Source organism: Vulpes lagopus, chromosome 2 (assembly GCF_018345385.1).
Source record: "Vulpes lagopus strain Blue_001 chromosome 2, ASM1834538v1, whole genome shotgun sequence".
NCBI lineage: Eukaryota > Metazoa > Chordata > Mammalia > Carnivora > Canidae > Vulpes > Vulpes lagopus.
In genome coordinates, this window is record NC_054825.1 from 167217892 (window position 1) to 167228807 (window position 10916).

At 56.0% G+C, this 10916-nt stretch overlaps 1 protein-coding gene across 2 annotated transcripts; it reads right to left on the reverse strand.

The window, feature by feature from the left end:
* Positions 1 to 200: 200 nt before the first annotated feature.
* CEACAM16 (CEA cell adhesion molecule 16, tectorial membrane component) lies at positions 201 to 8246 on the reverse strand. Of its 2 annotated transcripts, XM_041745283.1 has the most exons (6): positions 8210 to 8246; positions 6610 to 6954; positions 5987 to 6262; positions 4687 to 4965; positions 2180 to 2506; positions 201 to 415 (listed from the first exon to the last, which is right to left on the reverse strand). In XM_041745283.1, exons 1-6 carry the CDS (start codon positions 8244 to 8246, stop codon positions 405 to 407), a joined length of 1275 nt encoding a protein of 424 aa, XP_041601217.1. In that variant the 3' UTR covers positions 201 to 404. The 2 variants fall into 2 exon arrangements, with proteins under 2 accessions (XP_041601217.1, XP_041601216.1); XM_041745282.1 differs by lacking the exon at positions 201 to 415 and having other exon boundaries at positions 1947 to 2506.
* Positions 8247 to 10916: the final 2670 nt, after the last annotated feature.

A 10916-nucleotide genomic window follows, 5' to 3' on the forward strand; every position in this document is an offset into this window, starting at 1 on the left:
GAAGAGCCTGAGGCCCTGACACTGAGCAGTAGGGACTTGCCTCACTGTCATTTAGGCATCCCTGTGCATGCATGCACCTAAACTGAGAATAACCCCAGGTAGGAAAGGAGGTGAGTGTGGCCACCAGGGTATGGCAGGGTTGGCGATCATAGAAGGAGAGGCTGACACATACATGTGTTCACCAGGACATTTATGGCCTCTGTGGTTCTCCAACAACTCAGCGAAGGAGTAGGGCCCTGTCCGTTCTAACTCTAGCGTGGGAGCAGGAGAGCAGCCGACCACCATCAATCCGGCATCCTCACTGGGAGCGAGTGGTCCTCCACTGAGAGGGAGGAGACGGGGAGGACGGAGGACGGTGTGAAGAGCTCTTCTCTCCGGAGGTCCCCACGGTCACAGCTGTGCTGCTACTCCAGGGCTGAGGCGGGGATGGGGTAAAAGGGTGGAAAAAGCTGTCAGGGAGGTAGAGGACCAGCTCCCAGTGCCCCCACCCCTCGTGCTCCCCTGCCCACCCCCAACCTCCCACAGCCCCACCCGCCCCACGCTCAGCCTGTGTCAGGTTCAGGTTCAGGAAGGTGGCGTTGGTCCTCATGCGGGGGAGGGAGGTTGACTGTGAGGAGAGAGACAGGGTGAAAAGGAATTCCGAGCCTTTAGGGGGGTGGCCTGCTGCCATCGCAGAGCATTCTACCTCCAGCACTGCCCCAGGACCAGCGTTTGATGAAGAGGATGTCTAGGGGGTACCTGGCAGTGATTGATTTCTGATCCTGGAAGCTTCACATCTGAGCTGGGAGACGCCATCCCTGACTTAGGGCTTCCAAAAGTGTCTGGTCTGATGGTGGGAGGTGAGACTCCAGACTGGAGAATGACCTAGTTCCCAGTGTCATTCAGTGTCCTGGTCTAATGTGATGAAACCTGCCCTAGGGACATGGCCTCCTGGATCTCCAGGGATGCCCAGTCTGATGGAGGATACCTGGTCCCTGACTCTGAGAGCCCCCAGTCTGATGGCGGAGACCTGGTCCCTGACTCTGAGAGCTCCCAGTCTGACGGAGGAGACATGATCCTTGACTCTGGGAGCTCCCAGTCTGATGGAGGAGACATGGTCCTTGACTCTGGGAGCCCCCAGTCTGATAGAAGAGACATGGTCCCTGACTCTGGGAGCTCCCAGTCTGATGGAGGAGACATGGTCCCTGACTCTGGGAGCTCCCAGTCTGATGGAGGAGACATGGTCTTTAGCTCTGGGAGCCCCTAATCTGATAGAGGAGACCTTATCCCTGATTCTGGGAGCTCCCAGTCTGATGGAGGAGACATGTTTCCTGCCTCTGGGAGCTCCCAGTCTGATGGAGGAGACATGGTCCCTGACTCTAGGAGCTCCCAGTCTGATGGAGGAGACATGGTCCCTGGCTCTGGGAGTCCCTACTCTGATGGGCAAGCCATGGTCTTCAACATCGGGAAAATTCACAGGCTGTTGGAAGAGACATTGTTCTTGACCATTGGAAACGCCTTGTCTGAGGGCAGAGATGCAATTCCTACCATCTAGAAGCCTCTATCCTAATGGAGGATTTCACTTTATGAAAAAATTCCACCCTCTGATGGTAGAAATTCTGTTCATACTCTTACTGTAATGCAAAGAATGAGGCACAATTCCAATAGTCTAGGATCTCCCAGTCTAAAGAGGGAGGTATGATCCACTTTCATTCTATACATCTAGTCTGATGGGGGAGGTAAACTCCCATCATTAGCCCGTTTTCCCAATATAGTAGCAGAGACAATATCTCCTGTGTTTTAGAGTCTACCCATCTGCAGGAAAAAGGATGCCCTACCCTCAGACTATGTCTCCTCTTTTAAAACCTTCAGTCTGAAAAAAAAAAAAAAAAAAAAAAAAAACCTTCAGTCTGGTGAACCTCTTGTATGAGAGAGAAGGCACGGAAGCCCCCTGTAGTGGCCTTCAGTCTGATGGAGGAGGCCTATCTACCCCTAGTCTAGGTCATCAGTTTGATGGAAGAGGAAAGAACTCCATTTGGAGATCCCCAAGTCGGATGGAGGAGACAAAGTCCCTTCTTTCAGTGTGATGTGTAGGCATATCCACCTCGATCTATGTTTCCCAGCCTATGGAGGAGGTAAAGCCTCCTCTTGGAAGCCTCTATCTGAAAAGAGACCCCCTCTGCCCCTCTGATACACTCACGGGCCACCTGCAGCTCCACTTCCAGCGTCTCTGTCTTGCCCTGCAATGTGACGGTCTTGAGCATGTAGCGGCCAGCATCCGTGAGGTTCAGCTTCTGCACCAGCAGTGAGCAGTTGGCGAAGCCCACTTCCCGGCCTGTGTGTGCGGGGCCTGCGATCCAGTTCCCTGACGGCAGTTGGCTGAGCAGCCGGTTGGGCTCGGAGGCAGGCCCGCGGTACCAGGCATAGACCAGCAGGTCCTTGGGGTAGCCCTGTACGGTCAGTGTCACGTCCTGGCCCTCCATCGGCTTGGTCGGCACAGGCACAATTGTCATGGCAACTGCTGCCGCTGAGGAAACAGTGAGGGGGCTGGGTCAGCCTGGCCTGCACTGGGTATGGCGTCCCCCTCCTCCCCTCAGCTGGCTCCTCCATGCCTCCCCACAACTGGCTGGTGCTCCCCCCCCCCGTGTGAGGTGCTGGGAAGGAGACAGAGGAAGGAGCTGACTTGTGTGATAGTGGAGGTCGGTTTTGTGTCCCAACAATGCCTACCAGGGAGCTGTGTCTTCTCCCATGAGACTGGGAGACCCCAAAGGATGGGAGCCATCACTCCCCCATTAGACTAGGAATTTCCAGCCCTTGGGGGATATTTCTCCCATTTAACTAGATGACCCTAGAGAGTCAAACCATGTCTCCTCCATCAGATTGAAAGTTCCCAGAATACAGGGACAGTGTCTCCCCTATCAGATTGGGAATTCTAGAATATGGGGGGGGGCATTGTACCTCCCCTATGAGACTGAAAATTCTCAAAATATGGGGGCCCTGTTTCCCTTACCAGAGAGTTGAGACTTGTATACCCCAGGCTGTATCTCTTCTATCAAACCAAGAGGTCTCAGAATGTGGGGGCTATATAGTTTCTTATCAAATCGAAAGATTCCAGAGTGTGGGAAGCCATGTCTCTTCCATCAGATTTGGAATTCCAGATTATTAGGCTGGGTCTCTCCAATCAGGCTGGGGACCTCAGAGGTTGGATGGGAGCATGCCTATCTTATCAGACTGGAAATTCCTAGAAAGTGGGGGGGCTTGTACTCCCCCATCAGATTGGGAGTAACGCAGAGGTGGGAACTGTGTCTCCCCCCATCAGACTAGGAATTCTCAAAAAAAAAAAAAAAAAGGACCATGTCTCCTCAAGACCACATCTCTCCCATCAGAGTACCAAATCTCCCCCAAGTGTGGACTGTCTCCTCCATCTGACTGGAAGCTCACTGAGGGCGCGTGTCATGTCTCCTCCATCACTGCTTGAAAGTCCATGGAGTGTGAGGCATTGCCTCTTCGCTCTGACTGGCAGTTCCTTGAATAAGGAAGTCATGCTTCCCTATTCCAGGATCATCTCTCCAAGAGCAGAGACCATATCTCCTCCATCAGATCAGAGTCTCCCCCAGATGGGGGCAGGGTGGTTTCCTTTTCCTCTGTCTCTCCCTGGCACCTGCCACAGGGTTGCTGACAGTTTAGGAGGCCCTTGGGGGCGCTGTACCCACTCCCTGCACATACCTGCGCACTTCGACACCCCCCATCTTGGCCTGCACGGGCAGGACTTGGGGCAGCACCTGAGGTCATCTGGTACACCCCCCTGTCTCTTGCCAAGACCAGCTGCCCCAGGTGGGGTGGGGCAGGAGGTACACTTACCTCTGGGGATGCCATTTCTGCTTTGGGTGAAAGAGTATCCACCCTTTGGATGAGACCCAGCCTGTTAGTAGGAGGGAGGGGGAGGGAAGGAGGGCAGGACTGTTCCCACTGTCCCTGGGGGATAGTGGCCGCTTGGGAAGGAACCAAGGCAGAATTAACGAGGCCTTCATGTTCAAAGCCACCATCCCCAGGGGATGAGAAAGTGTCCCCTGAGGATCCTGATAGCTCTCAAAACACCAGCTGTGTCTATACTACCCCCAGTCCCCAGGCTGTCTAAGGACAGGGGCAAGGCAATGCCTCCCTGGCTGTGTTTTTCCACTTGCCAACAACTGGCTGTGATTTTCCGTGTGTGTATGTGTGTGTGCGCCTGTGCGTGTACACACACAGTCATCTGGGCCAGATCACTGCATCATCTAGTTGGCTGCACAGAAGTTCAGCTGTCTGCGCGGAGGGGATGGGCCAAGGCCCTCGGCAGCTGTGGCGGGCTGGATTTAGAATGGGGGGCGCTCACACAAAGGGACGTCTGAATGTTTTCCCGCTCTGCTCCTGTACAGTGCGGACAAGGTGGCTCCCTTCTCACGTCACCCCTCAGGGAAGAGTCTTATTCATTCTTTGTTTTCCGAGTGACAGGGTATGGGCTGTCTCCTTCTGTCCCCCAAATGAAGAGGGGAGGACCACCGGACATGCCACTTTGTCACTTGGCCAAAGGATGGGTTGAGAATCTCTTAATTTCCAATGATCTGGTGGGCCAATGGTGCCCTAACTGTTGGAGGAGTGGCCAAACCTTCACGGTCCACCTGGGTCTCCATGGGGGAGCGGGTGGTGGTCAGGCCGGGGGCGACTCACCGGTGAGCTTGACCACCACTGAGGCAGATCCGGAAAGCAGGGTCTTGGGGTTCTTAGCAATACACGTGTACGTGCCCTCCTGGGCCGCTGTCATGCTACTGATGTTGAGGTGGTCTCGCCCGTTCTTGAGGGCGCGCCCGTTGAAGGCCCACACGTACTCGGGCTCTGGGCAGGACTGGGACACACACCACAGGGTGAGGGATGTATTGAAGTCAAGCTTGATGGTACAGCCTGTGCGGGCAGTAGAATCCTGGAGGATGGCCACGCGTTCTGGGCCAACTGTGGGGGCAGGAGGGAGAGAGACACGGGGCAGTAGAGGGACAGGCGAGTCCCTGGCTTCCTCTCCACCAGGCTGGGCCCCTGGGGACTTGTGGAGGGAGGAAGCTCTGTTTTTTTCTGGATTCTGGATCCCACACAGATCTCTAACTTGCTCTAGGATCCCGAGAATCACTTTCCCCTTTCAGGGGATCTGTTTTCTCTTCTGTAAAAAGAGGGTGTTGGGCCAGACCAAATTTCAAGATATTTTCGAAATCTATGGCCCAAGAAGAAGAAGAAGAAGAAGAAGAAGAAGAAGAAGAAGAAGAAGAAAGAAGAAGAAGAAAAAGATGACTAGACTATCAGTTTCTCGTAAGTCACTCTAAGAGTCTAGAATTCTAGGGCTCCAAGGGTCAATGCGTCTAGTCAATGCAAGAGTCAGTGCTTCTAGGTTCTAGGATTCTAAGATTCTAGAAATCTATGTTTCTAAAATTCTAGGTTTGGGTGGCTCTAAGATTTTAGAATTCAATTCTAAGGTTCTAAGAATTTCTGCTTCTAGAATTTCTGCTTCTAGGATTCTCAGAGTCTAGAATTCAGTGCTTCTTAAATCCAGCATTCCCTGGTGGTAGGATTCTAGGCTCTAAGTTTTTCTACATTAGCAGCCCTTGCGTACCTCTGTGATTTATTTGCCCCGGATTCCACACTGCATATCTGCTGCCCCTGGGAATGACTCCGTGCTTTGGTTACATTTTTAAGTTTTACCTCCCCTCCCACCCACCACTCCCTTCCCGCCTCCGTTTCAAAACCAACCAGTCCTGTGTCCTTTCCTGCAGGTACTGCTTCAGACTGAAGGATTATTCCATTTCTAGGGTGGTTTTTTGTCCTTTGGCGATGGGTCAAGCGCATTTTAAGAGGGATCCCTGGCTCCTAAGCCCAGCTCATCTACTGACCCACTGCGTGCCCTCGGGTGCCCTCTCCTGGCCTCAGTTTACCCATCTATGAGATTTGGGCACTGGGTATTTCTAGTGGGGCCAGGAGGACTCACAGTACACGGTCAGGTTGATGGGCTCGCTGCGGCTCACACTGACCGGGTTCCAGACCTCACACTGGTAGGCTCCAGCCTCCTCCCTGCGGATGCCATGCCGGGTCAGCACCCGGCCATCGGGGGACTGGCCGAGGCGGATGGCGATGGGCAGGGCTTCGCCGTTGAAGAACCAGCGGACCTCAGCGGGGCTGGGGCTGCTGCACATCAGGCGTAGGGTGTCTCGGCGCTCCACCAGTGCCGTGTTGTTGGCCATGACCACGGGCTGGGCCAGGATCTCTGTGGGGCAAGAGACAGAGGGGGAGGGGGCCGGGCACTGCCTGCTTCCCCGGCCACCCTCCTCCCCAGGTTGAGGGGCATGGCTGGATCCTGGTGGTGCCCCTGTACCCCGCTGGAGGGGCAAAGAATGGGATAAGAGGTAATCCTGGAAGCCGTCCTGAAGGAGGTGAGCATTTTAATTTTATTGTTATTTATTTATTTATTTATTTATTTATTTAGGTTTTAAATTTTTACCTTCTATTTATTTATTTATTTATTTATTTATTTATTTATTTTTATAGAGGGACTGGGAAGGAGGTGGGAAGGCTGGCTGCGGCAGAGGGGAGTCCGGGGGTGGGGTGTCTCACCATAGACCTGCAAGTGTCCGTAGCCCACCTCCGTCTGCAGCTGCCTATTGAGAGTCTGCAGGATGTAGGTGCCCGAGTGGCGGGGCAGGACGCCCTGGATGTCCAGGCTGCCATCGGGGCGCACAGCCTCCCGCCCTGTGTGGGCCGGGCCAGGGGTCTCGTCGCCCGTGCTCACAATGTAGCTGGCCACCAGGTAAGTCAGGCTGAGAGTGGGTCCCGCGTACCAGTTGTAGGCAAGCAGCTCCCCCAAAAGCCCATGGACGGCCAGCGTCACGTTGTCCCCCTCAGCTGGCTGGGCGGGCTCGGGGGTGATGGAGATCTCGGCCCCCACGCTCAGAAAAGCGGCTGAGGAAAAGGAGCCAGAGGGCCCGGATGAGGCCGGCTTGACCACTGCCCCCGTTCAGTGAAGGAGGAGACGTGAGCTCCTGGCACACGTGTTCCTGGTATACAGTAAGTGCTCAATAAGTGCTGGCCAGGTGCAGGGTCTGGAGTGGGCCTGAGGGTTGAATTTGTCGGGCCGTGCCAAGAATCTGGCAGAAAGCCTTGCACACGAGTGCGTAGCACGTGCTCAGCCTGCAAGAACTCTGGATCGCATGGGGCCCAGAGGGTTTTCCCGTCCTGAGAGTCACCAGACGAGGCTTACACAATCAGGCGGGCTCATGTAGGCCCCGGCTCAGCTCCCTGCCTCTCCAGGTCTGACCACAGCAGAAAGTAGGGGTGTGATGAATTGACTCCACCCCTTGCCTTTCAACCCCGACAGATAAGCCCCAAACCTGCCTAGCTGGTCAGGGCTGCTTGGGTTGGAATTGTGCGTGTGTATGTGCGTGTGCATGTGCATGTGTGTGTGCGTGCGTGTGCATGCGTGTGCGTGTGTAGGCCTGGAATGGGTGTCCATGGCAGTTCTCAGGGAAGAAGTGCTCGCATGCCTGGCCTGGTTTCTGGTACTTTCCAGACTGCTAAAGCTAGGGCTAGGGGTGAGTGCTCTGGGTGTAGCACTCAGCCCTGCTGCTACTGGCTGTGTGACCCCGGCTGCTGGCTTCCCCTCTCTGAGCCTCCGGTTTCTCGTCTATGAAGTGGGGGGTCGTGAGTGGGCCTCCTGCCTAGGGTGGTGGTGAACACACGGGCAGCGTTACCAACAGCTCCTGTGGCACAGTCGGTGCTAGCCAATGCTGTTTGTTATGACCTTCAAACGACCCTGTGAGTTTAGCCCGTTTCATAGATGGGGAAATAGGTCGAGAAGGGGAAGGCACCTGCCCAAAGCCACATCCCAGGGAGAGGCCGAGCTGCTGGCTAGAGCTCACCCCGGCCAAGCTTCCATGGCTCAGTATGGCTCTGCCACACTGAGCGAGCGAGCAGGATCAGTGGCTCCTCTGCTTGAGCTCACGCCCTGATTCCAGAAATCTCTGAGGTCCACCCTACAAACCTCTCTGGGTGGCCGTCCCTGGCTAGCTCCACGCCGGGTGCCTCCTGGAGGAGCAAACGATGCCCTCCCTACCCAGCATGCTGGGGTGCTGGCTCCCACCTTCCCTCTCCCGGTCCCGGGGATCCCCACCCTTCCCCTCAGTGGGCTGAGGTTGTGGGGGGCTCCATTCTTGCTCACCACTGAGGAGGAGCCAGCTGCACCCGGTCACAGCCATCTTTCGCCCCCAACTTGGCCTTGAAGACGGCGGTGGTGGCGTCCCAGTGCTCCGAGGCCCTTCCTGGTGGGGACCTGGCTCCGTCTGGCGCGGGACCTGGGAGGGTTCGGTGATTTGGAGCCGGGGGAGATCACCTGAATTTGGAGGGATCGAGTCACCGAGGATCTGGGGCCCCATTTGGGTACCAGAGCGGGTGTGGCAGGCACGGGCCAGGGGCCACGACCCGGCCAGGCCTCCTGGGGCGCTGCCTAACCTTCTTTGTGCTGAGGGCCCGGGTCTGGTACCAGGAGAAGAACCAGGTCGCCAGGGAGGAGGAGGAGGCGCGGGGGAAAGATTTTAGGGCAGTTCTTACTCGGGGCCCACGCCTCGGCCTCCCTGGCAACGTGGGGGTCACTGAGGAATAAAACCAGCGACTGTCGTTTCCTGGCCCTGGCACCGTGGGTGACTGTCAGCTGTCCTTTCAGGGGATGTCCCCCCAGGTGGGCACTGTTTGAACCCCTCCTTGCAGAGAGGGAAACTGAGGCACCGGCCACGGGCTCTGACTTGCCCAAGGTCCTGCAGGGAGAGGGAATTTGAACCCTGTTCTGTGTGCAAAGCCACACAGAAGGAAGGAGGGTGGGCGGCTACTCACTCTCTTTGGGGCTCTGCTCCCACCAGCCCCCATATGGGGCTAAGAAACCCACATTCCCTCTTCCCTTCTCGGCCTTGACAGCCCTGTCTGTCAGGTGTGCGCGTGGAGAGTTTGGGGCCAGAGAGAGTCCGGGTTTGACCTTGGCTCTGCACTTGGGCGAAGCGGGGCTGGAGGCAGCCCCTTGCTGAGTCTCTGCGTGCTGCTCTGAAAAGCCGGGATGGTGGAGACCCTGAGAGCAGTTGGTGAGCTGCTCCGTGTCAGGCCTTTGGCCAGCAGCCGGCAGAACGGGCCCCGAGGGCGAGGTCTGCTTGGTGTTACTATTATTAAAAGTGTAGGCACGGGACCTGGTCCACTGTCCCCTACCTCCACGACCCGGGGCAAGTCATAGAACCTGCTGGGCCTCAGCGTTCTCATCTGTGAAATGGGAATGATGACAGCACCCACCTCGTAGGGCTGTTTTACTCAACAAATATTGCAAGAGCATCTCCTGTCTGCCGGACAGTGTCCTGGGTGTTGGTGGATAAGATCCCTGCCCCCGTGGGGCTGACGTTCGTGGGTAAACAAATAAAATATTATGTCGGATGGACGTAAATGGGGAAAAATAAAGCCAGGAAGGGGGTTTGTGATTTTCATATGTAATTATTTAAATTTTATTTATTTATTCATGAGAGACACACAGAGAGAGAGAGGCAGAGGGAGAAGCAGGCTCCCTACGGGGAGCCCCATGTGGGACTTGATCCCAGGACCCTGGGATCACTCCCTGAGCCGAGGGCAGACTGCTGAGCCACTGAGGTGTCCCCCCATTTGTGATTTTTATTTTATTTTATTTTTTAAAGATTTATTTATTCATGAGAGACACACACACATACACATAAAGGCAGAGACAGAGGCAGAGGGAGAAGCAGGCTCCCCGCAGGGAACCTGATGTGGGACTCGATCCGGATTTCAGGATCATGCCCTGAGCCAAAGGCAGGTGCTCAACTGCTGAGCCACCCAATTTTTAAATTGGAGCTGGAGGAGGGGATCAGGGGAGGTGTTTCTGGAAAGGTGAGGTTGGCAGAGGCCATGGGGGATCTGGGGAAAGTGTTTTCGACAGATGTGTTATATTGATCTCTTGATGGTTCTGGGCCCTGGTCCTAAGGCCCCAGCGGCCTGCATCTGGGCAAGGGCCGTACCAGTGGCTCCTCTGTCCTGGTTTGCTCTTCCTAGTTTGCATCCTGTCCTGAGCTACCCTTGCAGGGCGGGGCTCTGATGGGGGAGTGGCTGGAAGTGTGGGTGCCCTGGTGCCTCCTGTTCCCCCCACCCCACCTGCAACCTCACCTCATCCTTCTTTGTCCTGACCCAGGCACTCCCCTGAGCCCATTCAGGATGCCTCCCCCCAGATGTCCCCTGGGCACCTCTCACTCACCTTGTCCTAAACTGACCTTGGCATCTTCCCCCAGACCTGTTCCTCCTCTTATCAGGGATGGCGCCACCGTTCACCTGTCACTGGGACAGAGAGACCCAGGACTGTGTCCCTGACGCTTCCCCCCTCTCTCCCCCCAGCACACCACACCCTGTGGCACCTGCTCTTTCTCTCTCTCCCTGTCCTCCCTGCCCTGTCCAGGCATCACCCTGCCCCTCATCTGGCTTCCCCCCAGCAGATCCTCCCAGGTCCATGGGCCTGGTCTCACCCTCCCTCCTTCCATGGTGCTCAGAACTTGCCATGACTCCCCAGTGCCCTCAGGAGAAAGCCCAGCTTCTTGGCGTGGCCCACGAGGCTCTGCATGGCCTGGCCCCTGCCTACTTGCCCAGCCTCATGGACACCCCCTCCTCCTGGGAACTCTGTGCTCCAGTTATTCCGCCTCACTTATGCCCTCTCCGGCTAGCAGATCCCTGCTTTCCTCTGCTCTATTTCATTGCCTGCCTCCTCCAGGAAGCCCTTCTGGATTCTCAGGCTGGGCTAGGTACACCCTGGGATCCCCAGTCCCAGCCCCGACCACCCTGGGTCCTCCCAGTCAAAGGGTGAGCCTGTCTCCCCATCTGGACTATGAGTCCTA